At 40.3% G+C, this 19,169-nt stretch overlaps 1 protein-coding gene across 3 annotated transcripts in view; it reads right to left on the bottom strand.

Moving 5' to 3' along the window:
• zgc:165507 (uncharacterized protein LOC561188 homolog) overlaps positions 1–19,169 on the bottom strand; it is a 44,499-nt gene that overhangs the window by 11,794 nt on the left and 13,536 nt on the right. For 2 of the 3 annotated variants that reach the window (XM_034578675.1, XM_034578676.1), the window contains exons 3-5: positions 16,035–16,178; positions 14,476–15,279; positions 11,615–14,085 (exon numbers count right to left, since the gene is read on the bottom strand). In XM_034578675.1, coding sequence (XP_034434566.1) covers positions 13,805–14,085; positions 14,476–15,279; positions 16,035–16,178 — 1,229 coding nt within the window. In that variant the 3' untranslated portion in view covers positions 11,615–13,804. Of the gene's footprint in view, positions 1–11,614; positions 14,086–14,475; positions 15,280–16,034; positions 16,179–19,169 lie in introns of those variants that run through there. The other variant, XR_004613128.1, reaches the window with a different exon arrangement.

Raw genomic sequence — 19,169 nt, 5'->3', positions numbered from 1 at the left:
TCTGTTTTAGTTTCTTTTGGCCTGATTACATTTTTTCAATCAGATTTTCATATTTTCCTTCACTGTTCCAGTTGTTTAAAGTTTTAAAAAAAAACTTTGAAAACCCACAGTGAGTTTAATTCCTGCTCAGCACCAGCACACACACACAGAGTGAGCTGGTGAACATAGTGAAGAATCAGTCAACTAGATGTTTTTTCATGTTGATTCATTTAACTGAGAAAGTCGTTGTGTTCAAACTATAGTGGCTGCCCCTGAGTGGTCAAAAAATAATCAATGAATGGAGGTTTTAATTTAAGTTACGATACTATGCTTAATTTCAAAATTTTATTCAATTTTTCAGAGTTATAAGATGCAAGAATTGTGAATAAAATGCACTTATCTAAAATAAAACTATTTGTTATGCAGAATGGCCCCTTCCAGGACATTTCTATATTATTATTACATTATATCAGACGCCTTGTTTGTTTGTGGAGCTGTGATGGTGACTAAACTTTGGACAGCTGACTTGTTCCTAAATAAAGAAAGAGCTTGATGAAGAGTATAATCAGTGATTGTACAGGCGGCCGCAGAGAGTGACATGATGACTGATGATGATTGATCCCAGAGAGTTTGTTTTCTTGTTTTGGAGCTTTTATACCCGAGACTTACTTCACAGTCAGGCTGACAGTTCTGCAGCACAGAAATCTGTCCATAAACCTCCAAAAAAGTAAAGAAAAGACAAATAAATCACCCTCAGCACTGACAAGAGTCCACAAATGTGGCCTCCCACTCACTGAGAGAGTCTATGTGTGACGACGACACAGTTTGGATTCTTCAAACCGAGCTGTCCAAAATAAAACAAGAATCCTCCGTCGGTCTGGCTGCAGGCTTTGAAAACTGCCTCACTGCCACCGAGACGCTTCAGACCTTATGGAGTTATCAGATCCAGCATGTAGCATCGGGGAACTTTCTCTTCTTTAATGACAGAGATTAGGAAACAGTGCGCGGAGACAAAAGGACACGAAGCTGTCCCGCACAAATGCAAAATCACTTTGATGAAACTTGTTCTCCCCTCCTTTGAAGCCAGCCCCTATAAATAACTTCCCAGTGGTATTACATGGTGGGAATGCAGAGATAAAAACATGCCAAGAGTGCCCTCTATGTGCAGGCTGCAGCTCTGTGTCTGCATGTGGTGTACAGTCATGCAGGGGGAGAAAAGCGCAACATGAGCGGACAGAATCAGACGCGTCTCACAGATGCTGAGCTGCAACACTGAGCTGGGGGGGGGGGGGGGGGGGGCAGCCTAGAGCTGGACCAATCAGTCACCATCAGTGGACACCCCGACTTAATTTACATTTTCATGACAATAAGCAGTGAAATTGATAAATATTACAATTATCGCCATCATTATCAGTGATTGTCATGAGGATGATAGCAGTGGTTATTATTTACTGCTGTTAAGTAGGATGGACAAGTATTAATACACTTCTTATTTTCTCTTTTTGTTTTATTATTTTATTTCTTATTTCTTCTCCAAGATTATTATTATTATTATTATGAATAATAGTAGTGGAAGTACTAGTATGTAAGATTAGTGTTGTAATAATGAAATTATTATCATAGTGGTTAAATTATAATAAAACATAATATATATGAAAACAATGAAAACAATGAAAACAAAAATATATATAATAAAAATTATAATATCAGCATTACAACACTAATCTTACACTACATTGTTCTTGTCCTGCTTGTATTGTTTGGTCAATGTCTTATGTTTATAACACGCGAGTCAAGCAGCCGAGACACTGCACGTTTCCATATGGGTTCAATATTCAGAGCATCTCAGGGAAATGTCAGAGGGAAGGCCCCACGTTCCCGATGCCCCCTCTAAGTGCTGTGTCATCAGAAGTTAAGTGGAGAGGCGGGCCAGATCAAAGCGGCAAAGCAGATCTTCACTGTCTGACTTTATTTCTGCCAAAGCCCGAGAAACCCTGTCACAACCTCAGATGCTCAAAAAACCATTTCCCTTCCAGACTCATTATTCCCTCCAGCGCCGGATGATGCCACACACACACACACACACACACACACACACACACACACACACACACACACACACACACACACACACACACACACACACACACACACACACACACACACACACACACACACACACACACCTCAGTCCAGTATAAGCTATAAAATGCAATTAGATGGAATAGTCTGTGGTAAAACCTCGGCTGATTTTCTCCAGTCAGATAATGCAAAGACAGTTTTTCTCCCGAAGTGACTCATTCTGATATTAACAGTCATCACAAATACAATTACAAATATCATTGGAAAGATCAGAGCTATGATTCATTTAATAAAATGATAACATGATGAATGTAACAACTCATATCAAACCGGTTTTAATTAATATTTTGCATAATATTTGTAAAAAGAAATGAATGCTGCTGTATAATAAAAACTGGCGGAAAAAAGTGCAGGAACTACAGAGAGAGAAAAGTGTCGAAAAAACAGTGAAGGCCAAACGTTTTCAAAGGCATAACAGGAATTATCTTGTTAACATTTTTGGAGGGCCATGTGTGAATAGAAATCGTCCAGTTCAACTCTTAAAATTGCCAATTAAAAGGGTCACACTGACTTTTTTCTTCCCCCTCAACCTGGCAGATCTCTGGGAAGTTACCAGTCGCCCGGAGCCGAGGGAAATGTAGCAGTCACAGCATGACAAAGAAACGTTACAACAGTGGGCAGCCAGTGTAGCATTTAGCATTAATCAGGGTTTATATAGAGATTAAAACAGAGAGGAGAGTGAAACTGGACTTTTATTTTTGTGAGTTGACAAGAAAAATAAGTGTGTTTTCACACCTGAAAGTCCAAATTGAGGTTGTTGTCTTTGTTACATAGTTTACGTTGGACCTGGTTAGTTTCAGTTTATCATTGTAAGTTAAGGAGCGCACTAAGGACTATTGTACGTCCATCACTTATGTGGGCGGTGTCTATCTGTACATTGATTGGTCTGTAGACGGGCGTGCAGCTGATGTTGGCGTGCTGTCAATTTTGGGGGTAGCAGTCTCTCTGTTTGAATTAAGAAAATAAGTTAAGAGGTCGTTTCGCACTCCCAGCATCACCAACTTCAGCCAAAGCACGAGTTTGAATCCGCCAAATGTTCTTCCTTGTGTTTAAAACGTTATATCTGTCAATAGTCTCATGATTCATGAGCGCAAACAGCAGTATCGACAATACATTGATAACATTTCTCAGTATGGGCTCAACATGTTCCCTGGAACAACTCGGAGGGGATAAGGTGCCAGAGTTGTTCAGCTTGTTTGGTCCCGAGTGGAGAAAATAGCTACGAATGCAGTTTTAAATCAATTTGTCAGAAAAGTCTTTCTTTTCAACACTCATTTTCATGCTAAAACAGACACGCATTTTTCAAAGACCCTTTGTTGGGCTCAGGCCGGTGTGTTTATACTGTTGTTGAATAATTTCCATTAAAGATAAGACCCATTGCCGCTGCAACATCAGGATGACGCCTTTTTGAAGCGTCTTCCTGACACGGAGCTTCGGCGAGATCTAGTCAGTAAGTGGCAGACCGCTTCGCAGGAGAGCGAAGCAGCCAGTTCTTCACTTCACAACCTGGCGCCGGCAGCAGACAGATGTGCTGATATGCCATCTATAGCCCCGGGCCTTTTCTGACTTCTAAAGGCTTCTGCTGTCAAAACGGTGCGCCTGGGAGCGCATGACACAAAAGTTAAATGAAGGTTAAACGGAAGCACTTCAAAGTGGGAGATCTCCACAGAAAAATAACGGAGGAAAGGTTAATGTGTGTCTTGTTGAGACACTAGAGCAGCTTGTAGCTTTTGGGCACGACGGTTTGAGGTCCGGTTTGGGTCAGAACGCCTCGGGGCCGCCGTGTATTGGTTCGGTTCGGCCGCTGTGTGCAGTGCGATAACAGGGTTTTAAAACGATGCTTGGAGAGCAGCTTTCATCCAGGGCAGATTTTCCTCTGTTATAGCATCACTGCATATTCTATAATACCGGAGGGAGACTATTTTGGCTTTGTGCATGCTGGATACCAGTTTGTAACATTCACCTCTGATATGAGGGGAGCTGATACATGAAACATGGAGGAACTTTATACATTTTTCAGTGGTTCAAGTTTTAATTACCAAAAATTGTTTTGGTAATCTGCAAATGAATGAGGTAGTTTTGGAAAAAAAAAAATTTCGCTTTCTTGCAGGGACGCTGGAAGTAGGGGTGCTGAGGGTGTTGCAGCACTCCCTACTGGCGATGGGCTGTAGCTGCAAGACAAACGTTTACTCAACGAATTAACGCAAAACTTTTTTTGGACAGTACAGAGTCAATTTACAATGGTTGTTTATTAAATTGTTGCTGAACCATAGCGTGGCTGTGACAAAGTCGTCAATTAAACTGTCCATAGCTGAACATGGTGTCATCCTGTGTTGACATGCAGGATGTTGTTGGTCAAGTTTGATGTCTGCTGTTTGTGTAAAATGCTCTAAAACCAATAAATATATATACACAATGTGGCCATTTAAATGATTACAAAAAGGATGCCTCTTACGCGGCATTCAATATGACGCCATTATACAACCGTCCCCTCAGCACCCCCCCAACTCTGACTGACTTCCAGCATCCCAGCTTTCTTGACAAAAGTCATTGCACCGTGAGAAGAAGTCGTTTCCCTGTGTCCAGTTCTAATGCTGAGTTAAGCTGCTGCATGGCTCCAGCTTCAAATTCAACAGAGGCACATGAAAGCAGCACTAACTCAATCATTCTGCTCTCAGAACGAAGAGTTGGGATGTTTAGGTCAAAACGCTGATCAATTTGTGAATAGTATTTGGACGAGTATAGCAGGTCAGAAAAACCCAATGAAACTGAATTGAGAGAATGATCAGATCTGATAGACAACCAAGATCGACCTTTAGTTTGCAGCAATTCAAATTGACAGGGAATGCCCGAAATTAACTAATTCACTGGACAACCACATCTAATGACAAGTTCATCTGGTCTGAATCGTGCAAAGCGTCACAGGTTATGACTATCAATCATACAAATTGGGCGACTGCACATACTTTTGGAAACTCTTTTCTTAAAGACAGTAATGGTGTGCGATTTGGAAGAGAAGTGAGACATTCAGTTCACATCCTGATCTGCTTCTTTACCTTCACTCACGTGTCCAGGTGCTGGTGAAGAAGACTTGATTGTCAGATTGTTGGTTTCGGAAAAAATGCTGCAAACTGCAAAATCCGAACAGCAGAGAGGATTTTGCTAGTAGACCTAATCACACCTAGTGATGGTCGCCTGGTTCATCTTAATGTTTACCTGTTTATAAGCAGCACATTCTTAGGTTTCATTCCACCTGTGTGGCAGGTATATCCAGAGGGCGGAGTCAAGCTGGTGACCTAGTTTGGAAGCACCTGGGCCCGTTGCTTTCAGCCAATAAGAAGCAGCCTTTTCTGGCCCCGGGCTCTTTCACCCAGCACCTGACTTTGTGTTCATGCATCCAGCATCTCTCTCATTCTGCACACCACAGTCATGCATCGGATCACATCCCATAGTATCTCTAGTTCATTCTGATGTTGATTATTTTATTAAATTCTTAAATAAACAACTTACCATCGTGCAGCTTCCTCATGTTTTGTCTTTAGAGCCGTGTCATGACAAACTTAATGAATTACATGAAAAAAAGGAGAAGGCCGGGGTAGTACAAGCTGATTAATGCTGCACACCTCTATTAATATGATTGGACATTACTGGTCAGGTGATAGGCACGAAGAGCAACTTCCCTGTCTACCTCCTATCAGAACTGACACTGGGCTCCATTTATTTGATCTATCAGGCATAATATCCGTCTGTGGTACCAAGAAATAATTATTTTCTTGTGCAATATCTGGAAAACATGTCCATTGTGCATTCATGCACATATTCAAGTTCGGCAATGCAGAAAACATGAAATACACCAAAAGTAATTGACAATAAACACTATCAGTGGGTTCTGCTTTTCCCCGATTTTTACATAAACATCTGGCTCTTACTCCCATCCATATATACTTGTACAGACAGATCACTAGTGAAACATCTGCAATACAAAAAAGAATGAGACAGTTCTGCCCACATGAGAGACACAGAGAGGAAAGGAAATGTGAGGAATAAAAGGTATTAAGAGCAGATATGCAATTACCAGCTAAATATCCAGATGAAAAGAATTGTCACATCTCCACTGAGCCGCCCGCGTCCCTTCAGTGTTTAACCCATTATCACAACATTGTTATGTGGTTGGCTTGTATGCCAATGCGACAGATAACTGCCAAGCCCCAGGACTCAAAGGCAGCCAACCCGAAACTCTGCAGCTTTACAGGGAATAGAGTTTGACACTGTTTTGAAGGTCAACTTATTCTGCATTCAAACCCCAACAGGTTCCCCCCCATGGGGGGCCTGGTCCTGCTGAAACGCCTATCACAGGGAACCGGAGAGGCTTATTGTTCTCTCCTCTCCTGTTGACCCTTACCGCCCCATTAAAATCTAGCCTCAAACCCTGCCTGAGGGTCTCCAGCCATCATCGGCACGCGCAGCCTCGCCAAAGCGTTGCATACCAATGAGTCAGAGGGTCGGAGGGGGGGGGGGGGGGGGGGGGGGGGGGTGCGGTGGCGGTCTGGTTTGCATATTTAAAATGTGGGTTGGGATTGGTCACCAGGCAGATTAAATGGAAGTCTCGTGCTTGATTATCAGTGGGTTTGATGCCGGAAGAGAGCGGGAGGAGTTGAGTGTAATGAGAGCTGCTGGTTCCATGCAGGTGATCTTGTGTGCTGACTGTTAATGGAAACACACACACACACACACACACACACACACAGATATGGTTATTCTTTGTGCTGACTTGCTAAAGGATTATTATCCCCGCCATGGAAATACTGCTTTTACTACATCTTTTGTTTTCCTATCTGTCAGCAGCACATCTGATTTATTCAGTGGTGATTAAACAGTGAATTTCCCACTGTTATCATTTGCTTGAATAGAGATTTGCTTTTCCATGTTGCCTCTCTGGGATTTTAGCACAATACATGTAGTTTTTTTTGGTACATTTGTACAGGAAAGAAATTAATGCTGTCATTAAAAAACACACCAAAAGAAATGGTGAAGGCCAAATGTTTTTATAACAGGAATCATCTTGTTAAAATGTTTGGAGGGCCAGTGTGAATAGAGGTTGTGAGGATGTTTTAAGAAATTGTTGATTAGAAGGGTGCCACTGACTTTTCTCAGCCTAATGAACAGCCGCCAATAGCTAATTAAAAAGTAGAAGTTCAGATAACACTGTAGAAAGTAGCAGAAATATCTTGTAGTTAGGAAATATATAATAAAGCTAAGTAGCAGAATAATAGCAGTGCTTGATTGTTAGCGTTCCTTGCTTGAGATGGATCTATGTGTCGCATTGTTCATCTCTGAGCAGTGTAATATTATCTGTTTTCTGTCTCCCACTGATCAATATTCATAGATTAGCAATTGATCGAATGACTATGTTTGACATAGGTCACTCTTAGTGAACCCACAGAGATTGAATCCGCCCTGAGCACTACAGTATTGTTTGGGTTTTACAACACGCAACTTCGATGTTTTTCATCATCCTTTCCAACAGGCAACTGTTTTCACCCACTATAAAGTAACTGATGAAATCACAGAATTAGCAACTGGCTGAAGAAAGTATTTTCATCATCTCACCAACCTTCATCTTAATTAAAGCCACTACGGTAGAATTTGCAAATGTCCATCTTTGGCTCCCCCTGTGGTTGTATCAAAGAAGTGCAAGCAGAAATACACAATGCTTAAAATAAAAATACAAACTCTAATTCTAGTAAATTCAAAGCACTAATCATTTTTTTCTATATACAGCGGCACCAATTGCTATGAGTAATGTTTTGCTATAGTGTATTATAGCTCAGCTCTACCGAGCATTTTAGCATCTTTAGGCTAATTGTTTTGGTTTCACGTCCCACAGTACCTGTTTCGAGGTGTAGCAACTGTTTGCTAACATATTAGCTATATCAGCTTTATTGATGTACTTCTTGACCAAAAAATACAGTAATACTGCTTTCAAGTGATATGAACTGTATCCTTGGGCAAATCAAATACGTAGGAAATGGGCACTTTTCCATATTTTGTCTTTCTGTACATGCAGAATCAACATACTGAAATTTAGGGATGACTGCATTAAATAAAATGAACTAGGAATTGCTTATCTAGTCTCAAGTTGGCCTTTAATTACACATTATTTATTGATTGCATGTTCAGTTATTTATCTTTGACTACAGTAAAGATAAGATTTTTTTTCTGGGCATTTTACTTGTTTAATCTTCCTCTGACTGTCATCACACTAATATAAGGCTGCCTCTGAAAAGTGACAGATGAAACACAAGGTAAAGTCATGTTTCATAAAGAGACCAGCAGCTCAGTCCAAATCTAGGACTAAAAATAAACAGTAAAATCATGGAATTATAAACAGAGTCATACGACGACGGCTTATTTGGACACATATTTTATTTATTTAGCCTACTGTGATAGATGATATCTTCATATTACAGTTACAAAAAAACAAAACATATATCAGTTTTGGAAACCCGTGTGGTCCTCACTCCGACATGACGGCTGCAGAGGTAGTGGAGACACAATCTGAACTGAAACGGTTTGATGCCCTGATGAGGAATCACACAGTGAGTCTGCTACTGGAAGGACATAATGGACTGAGTTCAGTTCTGAGACAAGCTACAGTACAGAGGTCCCAACATGTCAACACAACTAACTGTGTCCAATATGACATATATCTGCATCCTTGTCAAAGTCCTATTAACACAATTTAACAATATTCAGACTAGATATTTCTAGTTATGCAGCCTTGCAGCTAGTTTGTTCCTATGTGTTAATGTGGTGAACAGACAGACAGGAGTTGATTTTGTATTAGCAGCTATAGCTAAGTTGATCGTCTATATAAAATCAAAGAAACATGCAGACAGAAGGAGAAAGAGGACAAAAAAAATAAAAAAACGGAAATGTTTGAGCAACACAATATCATGTTTAGCGTGTTCACAGAAATCTTTTCAGAACATTGTGGCACAATAAGGCACAGTTAGCTTAACAACCAGAGATGTTATTGGCAGTCCTACAGCCTCCCAGTAGCAAACCACCTTGTTTACAGTCAACACCAACACACACTGACACACACACACACTGATTCAAGATTTCATTCTGCAGACTAGAGTTTGTTCAACTGAGCTTCTGTTATAGTGGCAGAATTTATCCCATTGGCTCAGTGGGAAGAGATTATTTAAAATCAATGGTTTTCAAAAGGGAGTTTTGAATATGTGGAAATCCTGAATTGACACTAAACTTGTGAAAGATTCTGATAGAAATAAAGGCTTTGGTCACTTTGATCAAAGCACATTCAGAAACATAATTCAGAATCAGAACAAGTAGAAAAATCAGGACAATTTTAATTAATTTCTCTGGTGGCTATGTTTACTTGGCTCTGGTTTGTAATGATTAACGCAACCATTCAGACGATGGGAGTTTTTGAAAGTCCAATCTGCTGTCGTTTCAATCAGCTCAACTGAAGCTAATTGTATTAGCCGACCAGACGACCCTAAAAATCTGAAAAGGGCAAGTTGCCGCATTTTCACGTGTCATTTGCATTTATGTATCTAACACCTCTTCTCTTTTATACCATTACAAACTTTAAACCACTCTGTGTGTTAGTTTCATCCATCCTAAGAAAAATAAACAACAAAACACAATCAAGCTATACAATAAAACCACTTTCAGCCAGTGAACATTTACTTTTTAATAAGTTGTGTGTTTACAGGAATAACAATAATAAATAAATAAATTCATAAATTTAAATTTATCCTCTGCTAAATGTGGTCTTAAGCAAACCTTAAAATATACCTCTTTCTAAATACAGGTATTATACATAAGAAGAAAATATATGATGCTAAGCAGTATATAATTGATAAGGCTATCGGTGCAGGTCACATCCACTCTTCATCATCTCTATTCAGATTCCATTATTATAGCACGTTTCCTTTTGTTCTTCAAATAAACATGTTGAACCAAAAGAAGTAAAAAATATATATATATTGCTTTAATTTCAATAAATATCTTCATGGTTTTGCAGAACAATACACAGCACAACATTTTAACCATGGTTTATTTGCTGTTTATGTTCTGATGTGCCCCGAACTCGCTTCCCTATTAGAAGAAGCGGAGGGGCCTCTAAAGCAGCAGTTCCTCCACCTTCAGATTTATTTCCCTTTAAAATGACACTACTTCCCCTACACAGATTTAAATTTGGTTCAGATTCTGAAATTCAAAATCCACAACACTAGGTCGGGAAACTCTGGGGGGGTTTCCCCCGCCTCCTGGTACACTGCTGTTCATTCTGCTCCATCTACAAAAGCAATAAAAGCTTCTTACTTATTGTTAAAGATTTTAGGGAAAAACCTGGAGTAAAAATCATAAATTGTACATGGCTCGGATGAAATTTAAAAAATATTGTTTTGTTCCATCAAACCATTGCATGGGTTGTGTTGTGTCCTAAACCTGTATATGTTGACATATAAACACCAAGAAAGAATATTCCCACCACCAAAAGAAAAAAAAGTACAGATGCATTTGCATTACCCATGAAACTGAAATCTTAAAGGTTTGACGAAAAAGGTAAAATATGAAAAATTTGTTTGTTCCTGTTGAAACTTGGCTTTTACCTTTTGGTCTGGGTGGTTTTGGAACCAGCAGGGGGCAGTGTTATTTAGTAGAGAGTGATTGCACAGCAGTGTGTTTCCCTCATCAAGCACAGTGAGCACAGTGAATAAAAGCAGTTCCTCTTTCCACTAACTAAGTGCAAGCTGGAATAGTCAACATTCATTAGGTATAGATCATATTCATTAGACAAAACTACAAGGAAGGTACACACATTGCAATATATGAAAATACTACAATCGGCATGAAATGAACAAAGTGCATTTTGGGAGTTTGAGTTACAGTCACTTGAGTCAGTGACTAAGAGGTAATCTCAACATGTAGGGACCTAACAAATGACAAGCTGGGGTTGTCTGTGTGTTGCTGGGGCAGACTGGCTCATTTCCATACGGCAGTGGTTCTCAAATGGGTCAGGGTCCGTGAGAAGTTTACAGCTTCATCCATTTAAATTATCATTAGTATCCCGTGTTGAAATGGTAAAAATATTATGTCTTATATCTTTGTATGACCTCTTCTCTTGTGTTATTCTCTCACATAAGTAGAGCTGTAAAAAAAAATAGGCTGTGTCAAATTATTCCGAGGGTCATACATGAGGGGGGTCCCTGGAATATTTTCTCACTTGTAGGGGTCCTTGGCTGAGAACGAATTGAGAAGAAGTTGTTTTTCTTTCAACAGTTTCCCACCAATACGCTGAGACTTCATCCACATTAAACCGTAGAGGATGTGACTCGGCTGTCATTATTCCTGGGTAAAGGTGGTACATTGTTAGAGCCTCTGCTACGCAGCTGGACATTCATTTCCATGAGTCTGAATACACATTCAAATATTCAACGCAGGAAAAAAAAAGAGACAATGACAGGTTTCTTTTGTTCATGATTGCTTTGACCAACTACATTTGTTATGAAAATGCGTTTGGCTGAGACAGGACACCATGTGGTCAGCTCCGAGCTTCAGGTGTCGAGACAAAAAACGACCAACAGCACAGTGTAGGGTGACATTTACAAAAATTAAAATAAAACATGGAATGGATGGAATATTGAACAACACTGACACTTACGACAACAGACAGTTACATTGTTACGTGATATGTTGACCCGGAACACGTTGAGAGCACACAGTGAGATTGCAAATACAGGTAGACTTGATCAGCATCCGTTCATTTGTATTGTCAGCGGTATTCCTTCAGATGCTTTAATGCTCGTTTTAACATTTCAATGCGGACGAATGGAGCGGATAACATCGAGTTCCTAACAGCAAAATAAGCGGTCTCGTTAAAGTGTATCAGCTTTGTATAATACTATCACGTATGCACTGTACAACTGGAATTACACTACATCACATTTAAGGCAATGCATCATAGATTGGACTGTTAAACTGACCAGGAGATATACTGCACGTTTCCCTGTATGCCTGCATTTCAATATGAGGGAGTTGAGAGATTTTGGTCATTAATACCTTATTAAGGCCCACAGAGGAAATTACATTCAACCATGATCAAATGTATTGAGTTGCAGCAGTTTTATGAAGAAGGTTGGGGAGTCGTATGGCCATTTTTTTTCTTTTAGTGCAGCATACGGTATATGAGTGCAATATTGAGCATTAGACAACTTACAAGGAGCCTTTTATGACTTGATCGAACGTATTAAAGTGGGACATTGGTGCAGTTTTACAACACGACATAACAGTGCTCAGGTGGGCAGTATAATGTGCGTGCACCAGCGTCACCAGCTGTGAACACATCTGCTCTTTATTTATGGAAGTGAGGATTTTAGGACGCCCAACTGCCATATGAAAGAATGCAATTAGGGTCGTTACATTCTGGTTCTCGCTGACACGTATCACGGATCAAGTGCACCGAGATAATCAGAAAGTTAAAGTTTTTGCTTCCTACAAAGCTGAGCAACCAGGAATCTCATGGCTCCTCTTTTGTTCTATATTGATTCGATTTCAGGAACAATAGCCTAAATGTGTCAGTGTTCTTTAAATAGTCAATGGGAAAGACTATCGAAAAGGTATTTTAAAGGTTGCATGTTGGAAAAAGACTGTATCCATTATTATTGCTGGCTTAATGTCTGAAATTATCACATCTCTTCATTTTCCAATGACGAATGAGCACCTCTGATCTGACTGTAAAGTTGGTACAATCAGAGCCTGGAAGTTCCCCACGATGAAATGCAACCGATAAACCAAGTTGGTTGTTGTGTTAACGTACAGTTAGGGATCAGTGTTCTTCAACACTTGACCCTGTGACCTTTCATTCAAAGAGAGGTCTTGTTAAACACCAAATCTTCATTTAGCAAGACTTCAGAGGGTTGTGAAGAGATCTTTACTCAACATGTGAATTCAGTTTGCTGGTGATGTTGGAACATTGGCAACACGTTGATACTGCATTCACATCATATCGGAAGACACAGAAGGAGAAACGGAGTGATGCTTGTTGCTACAGCTTGGGATATTTTCACTTGTTGCAACTGACCTAAAATCCTGTCTGACCACATTGCAGCAGATAATACTTGACAGCAGAGTTGATCGACTGACTGTTTTTGTTATTATCTGCCAACATCAACACAGATTTGCTGTTTATTCTCAGCTGACATAGTTTCACCAGAAACAATAATCTCATATTCTGTCTATAAGTGCAACTAGGTAATCTGTGGTGGAGATATTGATTCCTCAGTTGCAGTCTTGTGTTTACAGTAAATCCAAAATCAGGTGGAAGAGGAAAAAAAGAAAATAGTCATTTCTATACTGATTTCCACAATCATCTTCTGACTTTTAGCCTCTTCATATGCATACCGTATCCTACACGTTTGTCCCTGGTTAATATTTCTGTTAAAAGTCACAGCTGAAGCTGCTCGTCTCAGCTTCCTACAACACAGTTGTTGTTTTTCAAGTTAGTTTTAGAGAAATGCTGAGGACCCCAAATAGAGCTGAGTGGAACACCAAGAGGTGCCTCTTGACACGGAGCTCAGTTTGATCGTAGTTGAAAGTGTTGCAAGGTTGCGCTGGAGCTGAAGGGGAGTGGTTGGGAGAGCAGACGGATCTAGATGTTGGTTTCCCGCTGCATAGATTCCTCATCTTTCTCATCTTTGTTGACCAGCTCCTCAGAGGCCTTGGCTTCCTCACCAGCCTCCTTAAGATCCTGAACTTTGTCTGGATCTTCCGTTTCAGTCCGCTTGTACATTTCTGCACGTTTGCGCTCACGGTCCAAGAGTCTGTAGTTAATGAAGTTTCCAATGAAGAGCCAAATACTAGCCAAAATCACGATAGCTCCACAGCAAAAATACATGTACTTGTAGCTTTTTGTGACGTCTACCAGCTTCCCTGTAAGACAACACAACGTTTTAAAATGTTAAAGTATCGTCACAAAGTTGTATTATATTTTGCAGAAAATGTGTCTACAATTGCCAATTATTATGTGTGATGATTAAATAACAATGTTGTGGAATAATTTTTATTTAACCATTATTTAAAAAGGATTTCTCTTGATATACATGGTCTCTTTCACAATAAAATGGAACCAAAATGGCAACATAAGATTTGTCATTAATGATCAACAATCACTTGAAACACTACAGAAAAAACAGGACATTATAGGTAAGATATAACTGATCGAATGTGATAGACGGAAGAGCTAAGAACAAATGAAAGTTAAGAAAATTTAAATCTTGCATGTAAGTGAATGAAATATGCTCTTAGACATATAGATCATACCTGCTAGAGGTGGACCAAGAAGGACCGGGCAGCACTCCACAATGGTGGTGAGTCCCACAGCACTGGAGAACCTCGGAGCCCCGACAAGGTCCATCAGTGTTTCAAACAGCACTGAGCTGACCATGCCAAAGGCCAAGCCAAAGAACACTGCGTACACTACCAGGCCGGTGTAGCTTTCAACTAAAGGGCAGAGGATGTGGCACACCCCATTGTACAGCACAGCAAAGCTGAAGAAGTACTGGATCCTAGGTCGAACCCAACGCGAATTGGCCAGTAGCCCCATTGATGGCCTGGCAAACATGTCGACAAAAGCCAGGATCGAAAGCAGGAAGGCAGCGGAGTACTCATCCACACCCATGTCCTTGGCAAAGGCTGCAAGGAAGACAATAGGTGCGAAGAAGCCCAGGAACATGATGACATTGCCCACTAGGTAGATGAGGAAGCCACGATGTTTGAAGAGCGTCAAGTCTAGGTACTTGTTGACTGTTTGCCAAACGCTGCACTTCTCCTTTGTCGTAGTGCTGATGGCTGCCAACTCTTCTTCCTTCTTGACCTTGCTGGGTGGCGGCCCCAGAGGCCTCATGAGGGCACCGGCCACACAGCAGTTTAACAGCAGGCCGCCCAGGATGAGAAAGCTGCCTCTCCAGCCGAACTGGTTGAAGAGGTACTGGTTGAGAGGAGCCAAGGTGCAGAGGAACACCGGACTGCCGGCCATTGCCAGCCCGTTAGCAATGGGCCGCTTCTTTGAAAAGTATTTGCCAATCATAGTCAGCGCTGGCTGCAGGTTGAATGCTAGTCCAAGACCTACGAGGAAAGATTGGTGACCGTCATGCTACAGTTTCTTATGTTATCACCTGTGCAAAACAACACTATTTTACTTTCAAATTTCCTACATAAAAAACTGTACCTCTCATAATTAGCGATACGGATTGTCCAAATATCTGTCAAATAAATAAATGCTGCAGCTAAAACAGTAAAATATTCTCACATATAAGCAGACATACTGAAGGAATGTTTGTCTTTGAGCAACAACTTGTAAATACTTTTACTTTTTAAATGTACCATGTAAAGAAAATATGAAGAAGAAAGCAGCAAGTTTTGATTTTACGATTTGGTAAGTAGTGACAGAGTTTTGTTTCCATTTATGTGATACATTTCCCAGTTATATATTAAGTGTTATCAAAAGGCATTTTGTACACACTCCTTCTTTCAAATATAATGCAATAAAAAGATCAATTAAGCAATATCATTTGTCATATTACAGAATTAAATTATGTCCTATAAAGTAAAAACCACAAAGTGCTGATTAAGACATACAGTAGTCATGGGTTCTCTCTCTACTTGTGGGTATTGATTATTAGAGGGTAAATCCATTAAGGTTTAAAAAGGACACAGACTGATATTGATGGGCTGTATCTGCAGCAAAAAACTAAATAGACTGAGTAAACAAACACACACTATTTTCATGTAAAGGCTGTTTACCTTTCAACCTGCTGTTTAGAAGAAGGGGCTAATCAAATTAACTGAAAATTGACTTAAGTGGAATTGGACGTACTTACCACCGATAACTCCTATGCAGAGGTAAAGCTGCATCACATCGTTGCAGAAGGATGCTAAAATCATGCCGGTGGAGCAGAGGCATCCCCCCATCATGACGATGGGCCTGCAGCCGTACTTGTTGACCAGTATGCTGCTGATGGGACCTGGAACAAATGGAAGAAACAAAACAAAACAAATCAACCCACACGTCGCATGTTTACAGTGCAGGATCACTGAAATTGAGCGCATAATGATTTAATCTAGTTAGTGCTGCACGCCAGCACGAGCCTGGCTTCTATTAATATCAGCAAGCCGGCTGTTTAAATATTTAAACACTGCACTTCCATCAAGTAAGTGGCAATGTCATGAATTAGAAAAGACCTGCATATACGAATGTTATTTTTATGTTTGTGTATGTTGCTTTAACACACAACACAGTGTAGATGGTTATGTTGTGTCAAACTGTTTTTACATTCTCCAGTCTGTGTAGAACCTGCGTCACGATGCAATTCACTCACAAAGCCCCAAAAAACAAACGACAAAGCACTTTCTGAAAAATGCACTGTGATGCATCAGAGCCACTTGGTATAAGAATGTGAGTTTTGTATTCAGACGGCTTGAAAATATGAGCATACGGAGGCTGGATTCCTTCTGCAGGCCTAAATTATTAGGCCTTACTCAGCCACTTCCTGTTTTGTAGTACACACATATTTCGCTATGCTTAGAAACGTAACTGTTGAAATGTATGCCATGAATAGCCATAGACATTACGTGTGCATTCATTTGTATTTATAACCACAAAACATTGCATAACATATATGTATTTAAAGCCTTGTTGTTTAATATAAAACATATTGCATCTGGAAAATATGAGCAAGGTGGGTGCGATATTTAAAATTGAGTGTGGCACAGCCATAATAAAAATCAGCCATAATATATACATTCTCATTCAAAATGACAGTGCTGAGGAAAGTTTTCTCTTAGTATTCAGAATCTGTATCCTCTGTTATCACTGTAAATGCTGTACTAACGAGATTAATCACAAGTGTAACTGAAGAAAAACCTTTACATTACTGGGCCGGGTTGTTTTTATAGCTGGGATTCTCAATATGTTCTGACCATTTGAATTGTGACTCGATTCACTGAATGATAAGGTAAAATGCTGGACTCTGCATTTTATATAGGATTGTTACTCTATATTCTAGAGACCAGAGACTGATCAAATTGACATTTGATCAGTTGAATAAATCTCAGTACAAAACGTCCTCTGTTAAAACTTTTAGGAATCTTTGCATCGTATAATTGACACCGTCGCCTCTGCCTTTGCTGAATTTTAAGTACAGGAGGTGTAAATCGAATAGGGAGACAGAAAAGTAATGAAAGATGTATTTTTTTTGGAAATAATGCTCTCATTACCAGCCAGAAGATGTATCATATTTCTGCCAGACCCAGGGCAATTTAAAAAGCCACTACGGGCGAGGAGTCATCTGCCTTAATTTGCTCTGCATGAATCTTTTTTTCGACCTTGAGGAAAAGTTCGCCTCATTTGCATCCACGCCAGTGATCAGTATTCTCGGGGGCTCGGCGGGACCCGAGTCGGAGGAGATGAGGGAGCCCCTGAGCCTGCACATTACCTCCCTTGAAAAAAGGGCTTATCATGTGCTGGGCAGTGGCAGCGTCGGCTTCATTACACAGTGGACAAAACCACAAACTAAATATAACCACCTAGATACGAAAAAGGGAAGGACACATATAGAAATGTGTCTAACAGTTTTTTCCACAACGCTTTAATGTGAGCTGCAGCATCGAGGCTGCTGCGGCTCATGATGTGAGAACGCCGGTTATCCATCATCCATTCAAAAGAGGGTGAGGAAATGGAAGCAAACATCTTTTAGAAAACTATTACGGTGCAAGAAGAGACAGACACGGTTTTCTGAAGGGACAGTGTGTTTGGCCGCGGACCCATTACACAGATATTCCCAGGGACAGAATGGAGGGTAGACCCACTATTTAATAAAAGTTTATCCATATTTCTGGGTCGACCCGAGGCTGTGAGGTAAAGTTTAGAGTTGTGTAACTGGAGGCAGCAACAAAGTAGAAGATGTTCACATGGTCCAGATTAAAGAAGCAGGCTCGTGATGGGAAGGATTCCAGTTCTATCTCCTCTGCTGACAAGATAAAAGGGAGTGGGGGAGAGTCAGCCACCACCACGGCTCCGGTGAAGCTGCTCAGCGACCAGCAGATAAGACGGTGGTTGTGTGAGGCAGCTTCCAGATGTCCACATGTAGAACTAAGTCAATCAGAGTGAGGTGTGGCTGGATGAGCAGGACACTGCTCTGAGCCCTCAGCGGTTTTAAAAAGCAGTAAATGGCTTCCATCTTGCTCCCTTTATATTTATGTAATAAAGGTGAGAATAAAAAGATGTAAGATGCTGTTAATGGCCGAGCGTTGCCTTGTGGTGTATGACAGGCACAGTGGGTGTTATTGAAATAATAATGATGGGTCAGAAGAAAAAAATACAAATTAAATGTTCCTTTAATTTACAGTGCGATCGTTTTCACACCATAGTCTGGACCGAGGTTCATGTCTCTGCATTAATGTTTACATTTGATCCGGTTAGTTTGGTTTAACTTTGTAATGAAGGTCTGACCTTTCAAAACAAATGTTTCCACACTGTAAATGAACCCAACTATGGTTCAGTCTGATCCAGACCAAGACAACCTCTTTAGGTGGAAGTACATTTTGTCTGGATCTTGGTCTTGGTCTGAAAAGTCCTAAGTTCTGGATCATTAAGGTAAATGTGACAGCGCCCTTTGTCACATACACGCTGCTGGCCAGTTCATATAGATTGTTAATGGACTGCATTCATGTAGCCCTTTTCTAGTGTTAATGACATTCATTCAACAATATAAACCATATATACACACACACACATATATATACACATCATTCACACATCATTTGGACCTATATGTTTGTCATCAGTGTGGAAATAAAAGCAAATTCATGAAACCTCTCTACAAAACTGTAGTGAAGTATTCGTTTCTTCTTTCCCCTCATGATACAGCAGCTATAAGGTGCTTTATTTACGTTCTACCTGTCTTTATGGATGACAGTGAATGTTACACAGGTGTACACTGTTACTATTCTCACTC

The sequence above is a fragment of the Hippoglossus hippoglossus genome, chromosome 23 (genome assembly GCF_009819705.1).
Source record: "Hippoglossus hippoglossus isolate fHipHip1 chromosome 23, fHipHip1.pri, whole genome shotgun sequence".
NCBI lineage: Eukaryota > Metazoa > Chordata > Actinopteri > Pleuronectiformes > Pleuronectidae > Hippoglossus > Hippoglossus hippoglossus.
This window is presented reverse-complemented; position numbering and strand designations above follow the sequence as displayed.